We start from the raw sequence: 18,743 nt of genomic DNA on the forward strand, positions 1-18,743 counted from the left end.
TTGTGACACATTTGGTACGATTTCACATAGAGTGCATTATCAAGCACATGTATTACATTTAAAAATGAATAAGATAGGAATCAGTTCATCAACTTTACTGTTATTGAGCACAAAGTTAACAAAATCCAGTTAGCAACTACCCATAAGTGTGAAAAGTAATATCATAATAGAGATTTAATGGGAAAATAATATTACATATATTATATTACAACACTCGTTCCAATCCTTGAAAGTTATGTCTCTATTAATGTGCAATCAATCCACTTAGTGATGCACAATATGAGCTTTTTCCATAGAAGAAATTATTAAAAAATATATATACGTTAGATAATTGAAGAAATGATTGTAGATAACAGTTGGAGTAGAAGCGTATTGGTTTAAAGTGAATGCACTGTAGTTGTGACATGTGGAAGCTGAAAGACAGGGCGGGGTTTTTGTAAAGATTTGTATCACTGTGGTTCATATAGCAGCAGCTACCACAGTGATATAACCTATGACAAAAAACACCCTCTACAACCAGAGGGAAAGACTCTGCAATGTGTGAATGACTTTCAGCAGAGTTGGAGATTGATAGAGGATTCTTTTATAATTGAAATGGCATTTTTGACACTAATTCTTTAGTATTGTACATATTTGATGTTTTATAAAATGTCTTCAATACTAAAGTCCCACTCACATTGAAAATATTCACGTGTATCCCATGATGGTTTATTAACTGGGGTTAAAACAGATCCAGCTTTTGATAGTGAAATATATAAGCTCAAGAGATTTATTTATCCAGGTGAAATAATAAAATAATGAAATTATAATTAAAAGTATATATAGAAAAGTGTCAAAAGTTGAGAGTTGCATTTTTTTTTTGCTTAACTAGAGTAATATTACATTTATTATGATGACTTTTATTGTGGAACAAAGGTACTACAAAATAAATGACCCTGCTGAAGAAAAGAAAACGTTGCCACACATCAACATTAAAAGAGGAGGTCAAAGGTTTTTGTATGAGGATGTGTCACTGTGTAAGGGGGGATGTGGCACAGTGATACATGGCATGACAAAAACCTGTTGGCTTTAGTGAGTTTCCTCCTTTGTACTCACAAAGAATCCGGGGGTATGTTTTATGTTAGTAGAGGTCAGTTGGATGATTAAATTCACTACACTGATGGACTTTTGTCTTTTGTCAATTTAACAGGTAAAATGTAGCAACAGTGAGTCCATGCAGAATTTGTGACACATTTGGTACGATTTCACATAGAGTGCATTATCAAGCACATGTATTACATTTAAAAATGAATAAGATAGGAATCAGTTCATCAACTTTACTGTTATTGAGCACAAAGTTAACAAAATCCAGTTAGCAACTACCCATAAGTGTGAAAAGTAATATCATAACAGTGATTTAATGGGAAAATAATATTACATATATTATATTACAACACTCGTTCCAATCCTTGAAAGTTATGTCTCTATTAATGTGCAATCAATCCACTTGTTGATGCGCAATATGAGCTTTTTCCATAGAAGAAATGATTGTAGATAACAATAACATGTGTAACGGGATCATTTGTTTTTAACAGAGACCACCACTACTTGCACTTCTCTAAATAACTAAAGATGATCACCCTCTTAGGTAAGGTCATCCAAAGGGGCAAAAAATGTGTGAGGAAATTGAATTTCAATGCCTCAGATTCCAGGAGAGTGTAGAGGGTTTGTGTTATGATTATATTATATTATACACATAAAATAGTAATAATAAATAATAATATTATAAAATAATAATTAAAATTATAGATAGAAAAGTGTCAAAAGTTGAAAGTCGCATTTTTATTGTTTTTGCTTAACTAGAGTAATATTACATTTATTATGATGACTTTGATTGTGGAACAAAGGTACTACAAAATAAATGAGCCTGCTGAAGAAAAGAAAATGTTGCCACACATCAACATTAAAAGAGAAGGTCAGAGGTTTTTGTATGAGGATGTGTCACTGTGTATACGGGAACTGGCACAGTGATACATGGCATGACAAAAACCTCTGTTGGCTGTAGTGAGCTTCCTCCTTTGTACTCAAAAAGTATCTGGGGGTATTTTTCAGAACTGTACACATTTTGAACTTTTGGCAATCAACATCCTATCTGGGTAATATTTCTATAACACACAGGAAACTTCACCACAACAGGTGCTTCCGCATCCAGTTAACAAACTGAAACCACAGACTGGAACCTATTAACTAAATGTGACGGCCAAAGGCTCTCACACCAGTGGCAAATTTCATGCTGCAGAAAAGCTCTGGAATTACTCACTCAAACAATTATATTAGAAAAGATGTTTGTCCGGTACACATAAATGAATTGTTTGCACTGAATCAGTCTACTGAAAAAACTAGTACCTTTGGGAGATAAAATGTAGTAAGAGTGGTAAGAGTCCTTTGACGCCTAAACATGTAATTAAGATGTCGCACAAAGCTCCTGTTTAGGTCCACTCTCAATTCTCGTTATCTATCAATAAAATTTACTCTACAATTACAAATGCATCACTTTAATGTAAATGATACCATCCTCTACTGTTGTTGGACAAACCTTTGCTCAGCTGTTGAAACGCTTTCAGGCTCTTAAGCTTGCTGAATCCCTAAAACTAATTAAAATGGGTGAGGGTCCCGACCCCCATGTCTCTGCCATTCCAACTGCACCCCCCACCCCCATTTTTGTCTCTTCTGTCTTTCTTTTGCTTTTCGTGCCCAGTTACATTTTTTCATACCATTACATTTTTTATACCGACATTCATTATTTGATGTGGCATTCATCATTCAGTGTGGCATTCTTCAGTCGATGCAGCTTTCTTGACGAATCAACAATGGCGTGATTGCCAATTACGTATAAAGCCTGCAGACTGATATACAGAAGTTGCACCTTCAAATTCAATCACAAAACATTTCACACATTTTGCTTCCCCAAACTAACACATTTCTAGTGTCAGACTCAGCCCCAAGTTTCCGACCTTACCTGTAGGTGAGGCACGGGTGTCGTTGTGGTTGTAACACTTCTGACTGACAGGTGCACACAAAGAATGCCACACTGAAGGAAGAAGGCCACATTGAATATTGAATGTTGGCAGGCATCCGATGATAAATGCCCAAATCAAGTAATAAAATCAGGATATCTAGTATTAAAATTTCCATCTTAAAATTAAACATATTTGGTTTGTTTGTCAAATGTATTATTTGACCTAGACTACATTATTTGATGGTTAGATTATGATACTTGGTGTGAATGTTTTTTTTAGTTGAAGCAAGCATTTTACATGACATTGCAAGGGATAGAGGTCTATAGGAGCCACAGGCGGTGGGGTCTTTGTCTTTTTTGGGGAGGAGAGCTATTGAAGCTTGACCCAAGGTGGGCGGAAGGGTGCCTTTCTCTAGAGATTCATTAAACATTGTAGGGGTGCAGGTTTAGTACTGAATTTCCTGAAAAAATCTATGGGAAATCCATCGGGGCCTGGGGCTTTGTTGGATTGCATGGCTCTGATTGCGGAGTGTAATTCTTCAAGAGAAATTGAAGAATCCAGTGCTATCGCAATGTCGGATTTGATGTTTGGGAAATTGAGGTTGGCAAGGAACTGATTCATCTCTGTGATGTCTGAAGGAAATTCGGACTTGTAAAGGGAGGAGTAGAATGATTAACATGTGGTGTTTATTTCCACGGGGTCAGTAGTGGGGGTGTTCGTTTCAGTACAGATCTTGGGTGTCAGACGGGAGGTGGATTGTCTTTTTAACTGATGTGCCAATAGACGACTGGGTTTATTGCCATGTTCGTAGTAAGTAGCACGGGTTTGTAGTAGTAGGCGCTCGGTATCCTTGGTGGATATAAGATCAAATTCGGTCTGAAGGTTAAGGCGTTTCTTGAAAGGTTCTGGGGAGGGATCCGATGCGCACTCTTGGTCGAGGGAGGTGATGGTAGCAGAGAGTTTTTTAACCTTGCTGTTGTGTTTTTTACTGGAGTGAGAAGAGTAGGAAATAATTTGACCTCTAAGTCTTTCAGCGACTCCCAGAGCAATGAGTATGAAGTAGAGTCGTTTTCACTAAACAAAAGAAAGTCATCAATGGAATCGGAGATTGTTATCTGCCAGCAGTAATGAGTTAAACCTCCACACGGGAGGGGAGGATTTGTATGTAGACAGTTGGATATGTAATAATCCAGGGGGCATGGTCAGATATTAGGATGCTTAGGTAATCAGAGGAAGCGACACAGGATTTGAGAGAGTTGTCTTTAAGAAAATAATCTATCCTAGAGTATGAATTGTGCACCTGGGAGAAGAATGAGAACTTTTTGACCGTGAATGAATTTGTTTTTTCATCATCAGTGCTCCCCACATGACTTTGAGGACTTCAATCAGATTGTTCCTGGACAATCATGTTCATGGGTGTCTTCCTTAAGTCTCCCAGAACTTGATTGTCTGATCTGTACTGGATTCAGCTGTTAATGGCACACAGTTCAACAAATCTGAGCATTGTGTCCATTTCCCAGTTCAGGCCTAACATCTGATCGTAGCTAATCATATGCAATCATTTCACTCATATGCAATCATTGCACTCGTCCTATGTTACTGTTGCAAACGTTTTCTGATGACCATTTCTGTAGCTGCCTTCCTTTTTCATAGAGATTACTGTCCCCGTGGCCGCCTTTAGAAACACCATATCTGCCAATTTGAAGAGAGTGAGTTGATTTGGTCACAAATCCCAACAGGTGAGATATTACTGAAATGCCCTGGATGTCCTCTCCACAGGTTTCAATATTGTAGCCAATTTCGGTTTTTGAAATGAAGATGATTGATTCATGTCCCCTACAGAGGACATCCACATGCATTCCTTTAGAAGTCAAACTAGGAGGATTCATTCCACTCCCATTATCCCAGCAAATACTCGTACATGTGTACAATTTCAAAATAGTACTATAAAGACTAACACATACTCTGTTATTATTATTTTTTTTTTCCCATTGTTGTACTTTCAAACACATTTGCATGTAAAGCTTATAATAGCTTACTACTTGTATGGTAGTTCACCGATGGTCTGGAAGGATTTCCTAAATATACTAAAAGCCATTTTCTGAAAATGCAAGAATTGTACATATCTCAACTCCATAGTCATTCACTCCTCTTTCTGTCATTGGTATGTTTGGTGGTATGAATATGCTGCAGGAAATAGAGTTGGCAGGAATGTTTGAAAAAGAGGAAGTTTTCACCAACTGTTAGCAAACACACTTAATTTTATGTAACCCAGACCACAGGAAATGAACATCCCATGGGATACGGTTAATAAAGAGGGGCTTTGTCAGTGAAAAACGTTTGTCTTTATTGATTTAAGTGTTAGGCGTATAATGTATTGAATCATTTCATTCGGTGATTCAAATTGGACTATGTCTTTGCGCTAAAGCGCTATTAAATCTGTCACTGTGATTACTACTTTGACTACTGGGGAAAAGGGACAACGGTGACTGTTACAACAGGTAAAAGCTTTGTTTTATTTTCATTCTCAAAATGCGCCGTTTAATGTTTAATATTCGAAACAGTGGCTGAATTCAACAGCTTTTAGGAGCATGTTTTTGTACGCTGATTGTGTCAGAATATTATACTGTGACTATGGTTTTGACTACTGGGGAAAAGGCACAATGGTGACTGTCACATCAGGTAAGCCCTTCATTTTAGTGTGTCCAAATGTTTGAATTGAAATGTATTTTTTTACCAATTGTGATGCTTTGAGTGTCATGATAACCCGGCAAAATAGTTTGTTGGTTGAAATTATTTCATTTCATCCAGATAACCAAACAGGTAAGCCAACGCAAGATAAAAGCAATACAAAGCCCTGTGTGGGTTTGTGGATGCAGGTTTTTTAATGCAGTAATACATAATTTGTGAGACTGTTAATAATGTAATCACATTATTAAAATGTTATTGTGATTTTTAGAAAATGACATTACCTTTAGTGTACAAATGTGCTACATGATGGGAGGATAGTTTTTGTGAACAGTGTAGGTTACATTTCACAACTGTGATAACAGGGCTTTTGCCTATTGGGGGAAAGGCACGACAGTAACAGTATCATCAGGTAAGAGTTTGATTAATATTTATACATTAGAGTCTACAGCGGCACATGTTTCACACTGGGCATCGCCATGTTTAGAGTTTTATTTCTCAGTATTACTCATTGTGTCGAAAACTGCTGTGTGAAATGTATTTCATGGCTTTTTTTATTCAAGTTGTCTATCTAATGACGAAATACCATGTTAGTGTAAAGACAGAGTTTTTATACTGACTATTCAGCAAAAGTGACCTTACATATTAACTGGTAGTAGTAGATTTGGCACTGTGGTACTACGGTGCTTTTGATTACTGGGGCAAAGGTACAACAGTAACTGTGACATCAGGTAAGAATCGATTTGTCCTTGTAAATAATTGCTGTATTATTGCAAAGTTTCTTATATATACAGTTTATTCGGTAATATTCAGGGGGATAAAATGATATGGGTGACATTAATGCTGCCATGATCATCGACTATCAATGACATTAATATCATCCTCATATTTGAGGGAAATGCTGAATTTGTTTTTTTGTCTAACTTACTCTGAATGAAATATGATTAATTATCAGGAAGGTCATGAAGAATAGGGCAACACAAAGTTTAAACGTGACTGTTGGTTTTCTGCGATCTTTGAATTAAAATTGATGTTGAGGTTAATTTTTGCTTCATTATCTTAATGCCACATGCTTGCTTGTCTTCTCTCAGGCACACCAAGAGCACCGACTGTGTTTCCACTGATGCCATGTCGTTCTGGGTCTGAGCCCACGGTCACTCTCGGCTGCTTTGCCACCGTATTCTCACCGTCCGCACTGACCTTCCAATGGACCCAAAATGGAAACAACCTGCCTGACTTTGTTCAATATCCTTCGGTGCAGAAAAACAACTTTTTCACCGGAGTCTCTAAGATCACTGTGAATCGTGCAGAATGGACCGCGACCGCGAACGTTTTTAAATGTTCTGCGACACTGCCAGGAGGAGATACTACTGATGCCCAGATACCACGACCACCCGGTAAGACTCTAAAACTATCAACATAACTAATAGGAATAATAATTGTCATTTAACTGATATATACTATATCCATTTGCACCTTTATATCTTTACGTAAAGCTAATCTCTATATCTTGGTTTATATTTATTTGTACTAAATTGATTAATCCTAGTTTATTGGGGCGGAATTCAAAAGTGACTGTTTGTTATTGTGCATTCCAAGTCCTATCAGTCACACTGTACTGTACTGTCCTATTTATTTTTACAATTTTAACCTAACATCGTTTGATTGGTAAAACGGGAATAACTAAATCCATTAGCAATAAGGATCATTAGTCTGGAAAACTATGATTCCAGATATGTAAGCAAAATTAACTAGTTGTGCTGCTTTTGCTGATCCAACAATAATTCTATTTTGTTTGTAAACTAATGTAAATGGATCCATGGATAGTTGTAATAGTTGTAATTGTGTGCCAGACAGGAAGGTGGAAGGAAAAGGCTGAAGTTTGTTTATGCTCATTGACTTTCTCACACTCATATATGTTCTTTTCACCTATTTTAGCGGTTTGTTAATGTTCCGCTTTTTCCCCTCCATCTGCATAATCCCTGTTCTTTCCCCTCGCTGACTGCTTTCACTTGATCTGTCGATGATAATTCACTGTTAAAGCCTGTAAGGTTCAATCTGTTGCCTCTACAATCAATGTATATGCAGAAGCAAGCATGAAGGGCTCAGTCGTTTTAGTTTGTTTTCCCTTTGGACACCTCTGCAGACTTTAGCAAATAGCTTTCATGTTCGCATCAAGTGTGTGCATTTGTACATGCAAGTTCCCTGGAAAATTATAACCTAATAATACAACATTGTAGGGTATAGTTCACGTTGCTTCTTCATATATATTATTCCCTGCTTCTGCATACATATATTTGTGTATATGTTTGTTTTTCAGTGCCGTTTTTTAAGGCGCCAACTCTTGAAGTGTTGGCCTCCTCTGATGAGGAGACTGGAAGGACCTTCTCCTGCTTTGCCAAAGAGTTTTCACCTAAAGATTATGACATCAAATGGCTGAGAGATGGAACGGAAATCCAGAAAGACAATAATGAGATCAAAACACCTGCTGGTGAAACAAAGTATGGCAATGGAACCAAAGTGTACAGTGCAGCAAGTTTTCTTCTGACCAATGAGACTGACGGCGTGTTTACATGCAAGTTTAACGGGAAAGATGCAGAAGGTCCTCAAACTTGGAATGCAACTTGGAGCAAGAAGTGTGGAACTGGTGAGTAGACCTGTTTTTCTTCTTTTTGGTTAATGTAAGTTAATTACAACCCAATGAAACATCACTGATCCTTCACCCGACAGATCCTTCCATTGAGCCTCCCTCTGATGATTTGGTGAAAGTAGAGATCATCCCCCCTTCACTTGCTACATTGTTTCTAAACAAAACAGCAAACGTGGTGTGCAAAGTCACACTGAAGTCAAATCCAGACCATTTGAACGAGATTATCTGGGAGGATGAGAACGGGAATAAGCTTAAAACAATGAAAAAAAATGGAAAGAAATCACTCAGCCTCTCTCTTGAAATCCCTTATGAAACTTGGGCCGATGGATTGAAGAGAATCTGTTATGTACACCATTCACAGTTGCTGACACCAATTGAGACAGTTTATCAAAAGCAGAGAGGTAAGAAATTGTCATTATCAATGTAGTTTGAAGCAGAAATGTCTGGGAAGGTTTGCAGCATAAAGGCCTAATTGTTCTTTCCTGATTGCAGGAGGAAAGTTTCAGCGTCCGTCAGTGTTTCTGCTGCCTCCAGTAGAACAACGTAAAAGCAATATGGTGACCCTGACTTGCTATGTGAAAGACTTCTACCCACAGCAGATTGCGGTGTCTTGGCTTATTGATGATAAGCCTGCAGAGGCGGGCACATTCTCCACCACAATCCCTGTAGAAAATAATGACTCCTATTCTGTCTATGGCCAGTTAACCCTCAGCCGTGAGGACTGGGTAGATAATGATGTGGTATATAACTGTGTAGTTTACCACGAATCCATTTTGGACTCAACTGGCGTCATTATGAGGTCCATGGCTGAGAGATCACGTGAGAATGTCAACCTGGTCAACCTCAACATGAACGTCCCTCAAACGTGCTAGGCCCAGTAGATGTTGTGGTGTCTTGCTGTGTCTACTGCTGTTTGTTGTTAAATGTTTGTTGCTTGTGTGATATGATGTGCTGTTTGTGTTTTAAATGCAAATTCAAAATCAAAATAAAAAAAAATCACTTTGTAACTCTGTTGTAACTGTTGATGTACGTCTCGTGCAGTCTATGTGTTTAAGTGCAGCTGTGCTCATCTATATTAGCCTCAAGCCAAGGTATTCCAATCAAACATATGCTTCAGGGTGTAGTGAAAATAGCAGGGCATAAACTTTCTCACATTTAATCCACCCAACTACTTTTAAGATTAACATTCAATCCAACTAAATATAGCCGTGCACCATCAATGTTTGTGCCTCGTCTTTGTCTGCTTGTGTTCCTCTACTGGGTCCAAGTCGTGCATCCCTGTGGGGTCTTTCAGAAACAAATCAGGATGATTGTAACTGCTACGGTGTCCAAAATAGGTCTTGACTATTAGATCTGATACAAAAGTGTCAAGTTACAATAACTTGGCATGAAATTAGGTCTCCAATCTTTTGCAAGCCAGTATTTATCCTAATGATGCGAAACGAGAGCTCAAGGAGATTCGGCAATAAGTCAATTTTACAACAACTGGGTAGAAGTCTTGTATTTAGCAAGTCAGGGTCACCATATCACTCTTACTTTGTTCTGCTGGAGGCAGCAGAAAAAGCTGAACCTAGAATTATGTTTTTTAAGGGGTTGGGATCTCAGTTCGGTTCTCATCCTCCCTCTTGTCCAAAACTCCTTCTATTGACTTAAGTGTGACTTTAATTTCAGAACAAGCATGCAGTACTTTTATATTCATTACTGCCAAGAAGCCATGAACTATGTGGCATAATGCATTCTGACCCCTGTAGAGACAAACGCCACAGCCCAAAAAGCTTTGTGATTATTTTCAAAACACACCCAGAACTTGTTGTGAATGGCCACTTACATAAAAGCAATAACTGAAGCTCTCTGACTTAATACTAAATAGATCCAGATTACCTGATTGTGACTGACAGCCAATTAAGCAAAGACCTGACAGCATATGAAGACAGCATGGAGATCACAGGCCTCATCTTCATCCTCCTCTTCCTCATCACTCTGTTGTACAGCATTGGAACCACTGCTTTCAAGGTATGATTTTATTTTTTAATGACTTAAAATCAAGTTGGCAAAATACATATCGCATAGTGCTGACAATAATGACAAATATGCTGTACACATAGTTGTGCGTAGTTGTGAACAGTTATTATATCATAATGTAATTTAGTGTTACATTATATTATCAAAAGCATTATTTTTTCTGAAATTTTACTGATCATATGTTTAGCATATATCTATACATTTTTCAGTGTTTTGAGTTGTTCATGCAACAATGTATTGATTTATTTCAACCTTGAGATGTATAATCAGGTCAAACCAGATGGATCCCACATGAGGGTTTCCCTCCATTTCATGATGCAGCTATGATCTGTATACAGTATATGATGTGCATTAAGCTCAAATAGAATTAGAATGTATGTGTTTTTGTTTATATTGTTTGTGCACTAAGACTTTTTTGTTTTGTTTTTCTTTTCAGGTCAAATGAAAAGAAATTAACTTTCTGTTTTAAAACATTTCCACATTGACGTCCTCTTATACTTTGTTATTGTTCTCACTGTCTTGTTCAGGTTTACTTAGATTAGCATTACTACCTAAATAAACATTTAACTAAAGATAGCATTTAAAAATGTGTTTCCATTTCTAAAAATATGATGTCCATTACACTTTTCATGTTCTTGCTTTAGCCATTTTATCTTTGAGTTTGAATGATCAATTATAACATGTTTGTTACTCACTTTCCCCTTTAAAACCTTTAATTATGTATCATATTTTTTTACTTCATAATTATGTTTTATCATACGTCTCTGAGCTGGTCAGCATCTGGAAATCAACAGACCATGTTCAATTCAATATGCAAATACTCTGTTGGTTCTCAACTCTATTATTAATAGCCATGAGAACTGAAACCTGTAGCAAAGTCACAAGTTATCATGTAAAAAGGATTTGAATGATAACATATGTAAACAGTTGTGAGATATTCAAATGTATAGTATATTTCTCTTACTGGCATAACCACACCTCACACCTGCTGTATGTGATGCACCGTTGCTCAGTGTCATGTTTCACTTCTGTTTTTCGGAGACTTTTTGTGATCTGGGTGTTACCCAATGCTTCTGCTTGCTGCACGCACTGATCACTCTGCTCTGTCATTCTGCAACATCTGTGCAACAGACTTCCAGCTACATTTCCACCTGAAACTGTAAAAGTACAAGTCTGCCATCTAGTCTAAATAAAAGAATAAGGCACCTAGATTTGAGACTGTATAGTTGTTCCTTGATCAATCACTTAAGGTATGTACATCTACATTTCTGATTGAATGATGTACATTTCTAAAATGTCCTGAGAGAGCTTGGACAATAAACTAATTGTTAAAAAATAACCTGTGTTCTTACCTCAGTGCTACGGGTTGTCTCTCCAAACATCACACTCTACCCTGTGTGGGAAGGTGAATTTGGGGCCTCAACAGTCAAACTCATCTGCACGCTAAGTGACTTCTTTCCAGGAGAACTCAGTGTGAAATGGGAAGTGGACAAAAGTACTCTAAACATTGTGCCAATCCAAAGAAGGCTGCAGAGTGTGCAGGAGGTGGGGAAAACCTTCAGTGTAACCAGTCAGATTGAGCCGGACATGAAGAAGTGGACAGAAGGCTCAGCGTATACATGCAAGTCCAACCATGGCAACAGGGAATCCGATGCATCAATGAGCATTTGTACAGGTAAGTGAATGTATCACAGTAAAAGCGTGAAATGCCTCCATCAGAGTGAGTAACGTTTTTGACCAGAACTATTTTATGTGACAGTTCACGGAAACTCCCCTCCAACCATTCATGTGGAGCTCCCCAGCTTCAAGACAGTAATGCTGGCAGGGTCTGAGGTGACAGCAACATGCTTGGTCAACACTGTCTTTGATGCCACAGTGACCTGGAAGATGGATGGACGGTCTACACCCAAGAACGTGAGCCAGGCCAGAAACACATCTCATATCATCAGCAAACTGACAGTTCCCTTACAAAAGTGGAAAACCCTCAAGCATGTATCTTGCAGAGCTGAACACAGCTGCTTCCAAACCAAAGAGGAGTCTGTGAATATTACAGGTAAGAGGACTGTGCAGCACTCAAATCAGCCGTGGCGTTCCAATGAAATATATGAAAAAACATAATGTTTTGGTTCTCACCCAGGTCCTTCACTTTCAACTCCATCTGTGGCCATCAGGAGATTGTTGCCAGATGTACAGAAGAGAGACAGGTTTGTGCTGGCGTGTGACATCACACAGCTCTCCTCCAGCGACCTTTATGTCACGTTTCAGGCCAACGGGGTTGACATCTCTGAAAAACTGTTTGTTGAACTCCCGGAAGCCCCAGGCCACCATTCAGTCACAAGACACTTCCTTGTCGCTGAGCTTTACTGGAGTGATGGGAAAACTTTCACATGCAAAGTGAATCAAGGCTTCTCCAACAGCTGGAAGTCCAACTCCATTGGGGGTATATTTGGTGAGCACAGCTACTGTTCTTCCATTAAACGGTTGATTTGCAGATGCAAGTTCCCTCTTTATTCCTTATAATTGGACCATTTGATTGATATATGTTTTTCAATATATTTAGAGGACCCATCAATGGAGCTCTCTCTGGTCCCAAGTGAAGAAACACAACCACAGACACTCCTATGCTCTGCATGGGGCTTCAACCCTCAAATTAAATGGAATTCTGGGTCTCCACAAACACCTGCATCAACCAGTGACATCAGCATGGGTGCAAATGGACGTGTGGGCATAAGAAGTCAACTTCCTGTCCCTCAAACAGAGTGGAAAACAGGGAAGGTCTTCACATGTGAGGTTTCTGACCGGTCAGGGATCAAAAAGGAAACAAAGAACATCAGCGTCTGTTCAGGTAAAGTGAACACATAACACAATAACAGTCTCAACCCACTGCCAAATAGAAGCAGTGGCTCTTATCAAAAGCTTGTAATTGAAAAGTCTTAAGTGGGTCATGGTCTTATTCTATGAAAAATATTTTTTTAGTAATATTGCAATCTACTCAAGATTATGTCTTGCATCCTGCTATAAATAATTCTTCTTCTGTGGTTCCAGTAACAACTCATTCAGAGACTTCTCCCTCCATTCATGTGGAGCTCCCCAGCTTCAGGACAGTAATGCTTGCAGGGTCTGAGGTGAAGGCAACATGCTTGGTCAACACTGTCTTTGATGCCACAGTGACCTGGAAGATGGATGGACGGTCTACACCCAAGAAAGTGAGCCAGGCCAGAAACACATCTCATATCATCAGCAATCTGACAGTTCCCTTAAAAAAGTGGAAAACCCTCAAGCATGTATCTTGCAGCGCTAAACACAGCTGCTTCCAAACCAAAGAGGAGCCTGTGAATATTACAGGTAAGAGGACTGTGCAGCACTCAAATCAGCTGTGGCGTTCCAATGAAATATATGAAAAAACATAATGTTTTGGTTCTCACCCAGGTCCTTCACTTTCAACTCCATCTGTGGCCATCAGAAGATTGTTGCCAGATGTACAGAAGAGAGACAGGTTTGTGCTGGAGTGTGACATCACACAGCTCTCCTCCAGCGACCTTTATGTCACGTTTCAGGCCAACGGGGTTGACATCTCTGAAAAACTGTTTGTTGAACTCCCGGAAGCCCCAGGCCACCATTCAGTCACAAGACACTTCCCTGTCCCTGAGCTTTACTGGAATGATGGGAAAACTTTCACATGCAAAGTGAATCAAGGCTTCTCCAACAGCTGGAAGTCCAACTCCATTGGGGGTATATTTGGTGAGCACAGCTACTGTTCTTCCATTAAACGGTTGATTTGCAGATGCAAGTTCCCTCTTTATTCCTTTTAATTGGACCATTTGATTGATATATGTTTTTCAATATATTTAGAGGACCCATCAATGGAGCTCTCTCTTGTCCCCAGTGAAGAAACACAACCACAGACACTCCTATGCTCTGCATGGGGCTTCAACCCTCAAATTAAATGGATTTCTGGGTCCCCACAAACACCTGCATCAACCAGTGACATCAGCATGGGTGCAAATGGACGTGTGGGCATAAGAAGTCAACTTCCTGTCCCTCAAACAGAGTGGAAAACAGGGAAGGTCTTCACATGTGAGGTTTCTGACCAGTCAGGGATCAAAAAAGAAACAAAGAACATCAGCGTCTGTTCAGGTAAAGTGAAACTTAACACAATAACAGTCTCAACCCACTGCCAAATGGAAGCAGGTAAAATAAAGTAGTACGAAAGAAACATTCAACCGCCATAACAACAAACTTCAGGTGGAGTCAAACATTGGTATTTTATCCACTACAAAAGTGCCATAAAAAGTTTACCATCACATTCTGTTTTTCAGTTACACCACCATCATCCCATATAGTTGGTGTGTATGTTCAGGGACCGACCCTTCAAGAGCTCCAGAACAGTGGACAGATGAATATCTCTTGTCTTTTGGTTGGTCCGAGTCTCCGAGATTTCTTGATCACCTGGAAAATAGGGGGGAAAGAATCTCAACTGAATGTCCTTACAATGTCACCCGTCAGTCACAGCAATGGAACAGAGACTTTGTTGAGCTTCCTCAATGTATCAACAAGGGCCTGGAATTCATACAAAGAAGTGTCTTGTGAAGGAAAGCACAAATGTTCCAATAAGGTCTACGAGGACCGTGTAAGCAGAAGCACAGGTAGGATCCCAACAACTATGCATAAGAATGTTATTGCTAATTCTGACCCAGCAAAATGTAAACCCTATTAATATTGTGCATTCTTTTTTTCTAAAGCCCTACATCCACCAATGCTGAAGATAATTCAGCCGACAATGTCTGAGTTGACAACATCAAACATGCTCACAGTGGTTTGTATGGTTACGGGATTTTTCCCATCCAATGTCATAGTGTACTGGGAGAGAGAGGGAGACAAGCTACCCTTATCTCACTACACCAACAGCCCTACGTGGAAATACACAGGGAGCAGCACTTATTCACTGAGCAGTCGACTCAACGCATCCAGGACAGAGGAGCAGGAATCGTATTCTTGTGTTGTTGAACATGAATCATCTGAAATTCCTCTCAAAAGAACAATAACAGATATTTTTGGTGAGTAAAGAGTCAATAGCTGTAGTAACGTGAAGCTCCCCAGCATCAATTCATACCAATGTGTGTATTCCCAGCTGCAGTAACCCCGTCGCAACCTTCTGCAACCTTGTTCCATGGCGCTGGTGAGCTGATGTGCCTGGTGTTTGGCTTCAGCCCCGCAAACATCAACATTACCTGGTTTCTGGATGACACCACAGAGCTGTTGGACTATAACACCAGTGAACCCCACCAAGGGCCAAAGGGAAAGTTCAGCATCCAAAGCCGGCTTCGTCTGGACCCAGGCATTTGGGCATCTGGGGTGGTCTACAACTGCATCGTGACACACACTACTGTCACCATAGCCCTGAATATATCTAAACCAGGTGCCAGTTGCTCCATAAATTGAAATGGTTTACTCCCATGCAACTATCTAGCTTGTACTGTAGCAAAGTCAATGTTGATCATACTTAACAGACATCTCTCAACATGATTCTTTTACAGTGATCCCAGAGACAAGTGCTGTCTTTGATTACAACGTGCATGCTGATGTCAACCGGGACTTGGAGGAGGAGAATGTGTACATGTATATGGTTTTCACAGTCCTCTTCCTTTTCCTTGTGTCCATCATCTATAATGTCTTAGTCACGCTCATCAAGGTGAGATTGACAGTTCAATTTGAATATAAAACCGTCCAACAGATCCCGTCTGATTTTCTGATTTTTTCATTTCAGACCAAATGATGAGGAGCACAGAGGGATGATGATCACTATTTCCTGGCCCTAATATGGATTTTTATTTTTTAGGGAGCATGGTTTAACAAAAGAATCCTGGCATTTTTGTCACACTTCACATATTGAGTTGTGTTTAGTTTTTTCATGTTATTTTGTGTGTGTGTGTTTTTTTTCCATCATAACGGGAGAAAGTTTTGGAGAAAAATAGCACATTTCTGCCTTCTTGAATACAGTGATTAAATGCATTATGACACAAAACTCCATGTCTGTTGTTTTAAAGTTACTTGTGCAAATCATTGTGTGCACTGGCACAGTACCAACATTTTCTGTGTTACTCAAACTGTCCAGAAGAGTGAGCTATAGCTCTACATGAAGCAGTAGTGATTTGACATTTCCCAGATGAAATGCTCGTCATGAGCTGCAGCTTGCCAGTGCTGTTAGGTCTTAAGAGGACTTTTACATGTCAAGATTAAGGTACATCCCCATGACAAGAGAGATATCTGTGTGCTCCATTTTCAATAGTTTACATATATGCACACTCACTGTGAGTAAGAGCTGTGTAGCTTGCAGCTTTGAAGGAATTCACATCTGGGAGGGATGACACTTAGCTCATCCAGGCTAACCATTGGCTGCCTCTGGAGTCATCTCCACAGCACAGTGCGTGGCCTTTATTGGCAGAGGACCCTGTGGCAGCCGGCCCAAGTCTGTGACGCTGGTGGTGGGATGGAGTCACTGAATGAATGCTGAAATAATGAAATAATGCTCACATGTGGCTACAAGTCCTATTACCAAGAGGGGAAAAGACAGACAAAAACACAAAGTGAACACTATGCTATATTTGGATACATACACACACATGCCCAGTGTATATACATGTACTGTTGGACACATTTGACTGTATATCTACAGTGTATCAAATATTGAATGTAGTATTTTTAATGTCTCACATAAAGAAATGAAAGCCTCAACTCTAAATCTGAGCCTTCAAGGGTTATGACTTCTTTGTTCCATATGTGTATGGACAGAATACAGAGTATGCTTCAGACATACAAATCAGAGTCATTTATTCATCAGGTTACATATATAAACAACACTTAAATAGTAAAGAAAAACGAGATTGATGTGACAGGAGTCTTATAGGAGGAGGTTATAGGCTGTGATGCTGTGATAGAGCTGCAGAGCCACCTGTTGGTCATCAGCACAAAACACACCACACACACACACATCTATTCATGAATCTATGCATTAGACTGTTTCTATACATATATATCTATATATCTATATCTATATATAGATCTATATATCTATATATAGATATAGATATATAGATCTATATATATATATATCTATCATGGATGTGAAATATGTTGGAGATACTGTGTTTCTATCATAACTTTAAGAAATTGCCCATGCATAGGAAATGGGAGATGGAGTGCTATCCTCCAGTTGTGATTCTTTTCCATCATTTTCCCAAGGAAAGATGACCACCCTGTCCCATCACGTCTGCTTTAGCACATTTCTATTCAACAATTACCTTAAACATAGAATAATGTGCTATGTGGATGGCGGAAATATGGTTGTTGGATTTCACATTGTGAGGCTTTCCTGTGAACCTGATCCCATCCATGAAGTGTGTGATGAGCTGATGTGTTGCTCATTAGGTGGTCAAATAGCACCATCTAGTCGACTTTCAGTAAAAGTGTGGTTTGGTTTTGTCCCACCGGTTTGACTGTTGTGAAATCCTGCCGATGTGTGTTTACACTTGGACTGACAAATACAATGTACAATATGTCTCCCGGTGATGGGTGAATGTAGTTAATGAATAAAAATAAATGAAGGGGGAAAAGAAGGTTTATGTTTAAAATGTATTTGTTAAACTAAAATGTACTTGTGAAATTGAAAATCTATTTCCATCAAAGGGGTGTGACTCAAATGATTTGGGTGAGTCATCGCTAACTCCTCTATAGGACTCATGCAGCCTTAAAGGCCCAGAGAACCAATGCTTAAAGATCTAGGAGAAGATTACATAACATATCAGTTATTTGGGATTTCAGCCTACATAGAAGAGCAGAAAACTTGCAGGATGGTGTAGTAAAAACCACAGTACTCACCCCAGAATTTAAACCTGGAACTTAATGATAGCATGATTAGTAATGATAGCACATTACATTACATTACATTACGATCATTTAGCAGACGCTTTTATCCAGAGCGACTTACAATAAGTGTGTTCAACAAAGGTAGATAAAAGAACTTCAGGTCACAAGAAATCGTAAGCGCATTTCCTTCCTAAACCAACAGCTAAGAGCATAACTAGAGCTAGAGTAGAAGTGCAATAAGTTAGGTACTATGATGAATGAGAAAAAAGGACAAATTAGAAATGAAAGAAAAAAGGACAAATTAGAAATGAAAGATTAGAAAACAAGAGCATCAGAGGAGCTAGGACAGAGTAGGTGATGTCCTAAGAGCACAATTTGTCAATGCTAGAGACGAGCCTACTTGCTCTCAAGTTTCCAACTGCTTGGATGAAAATAATGACATTTCAGTACACTACACAAGTGTTGCAATTTCAGTGCTCGTTAAAAGTCAAGTGCAATAGTAAATCTAGTTAATCCTT

The 18,743-nt window shown here is 39.1% G+C and overlaps 1 protein-coding gene across 1 annotated transcript; it reads left to right on the forward strand.

Annotated features, from left to right (window-relative positions):
- Positions 1–5,528: 5,528 nt before the first annotated feature.
- On the forward strand, positions 5,529–17,799 carry LOC142988027 (uncharacterized). Its single transcript, XM_076137025.1, has 14 exons — positions 5,529–5,681; positions 6,779–7,084; positions 11,717–12,034; positions 12,119–12,412; positions 12,497–12,808; positions 12,920–13,204; positions 13,405–13,704; positions 13,789–14,100; positions 14,212–14,496; positions 14,679–15,005; positions 15,102–15,416; positions 15,491–15,778; positions 15,897–16,051; positions 17,788–17,799. The coding sequence occupies exons 1-14, from the start codon at positions 5,591–5,593 to the stop codon at positions 17,797–17,799; spliced, it is 3,600 nt and encodes a 1,199-aa protein (XP_075993140.1). The 5' UTR covers positions 5,529–5,590.
- The last annotated feature ends 944 nt before the right edge of the window (positions 17,800–18,743 follow it).

This window comes from Genypterus blacodes, unplaced genomic scaffold (assembly GCF_046128005.1).
Source record: "Genypterus blacodes isolate CSIRO-AG114 ecotype Tasmania unplaced genomic scaffold, CSIRO-AGI_Gbla_v1 ptg000291l_1, whole genome shotgun sequence".
Taxonomy (NCBI): Eukaryota; Metazoa; Chordata; class Actinopteri; order Ophidiiformes; family Ophidiidae; genus Genypterus; species Genypterus blacodes.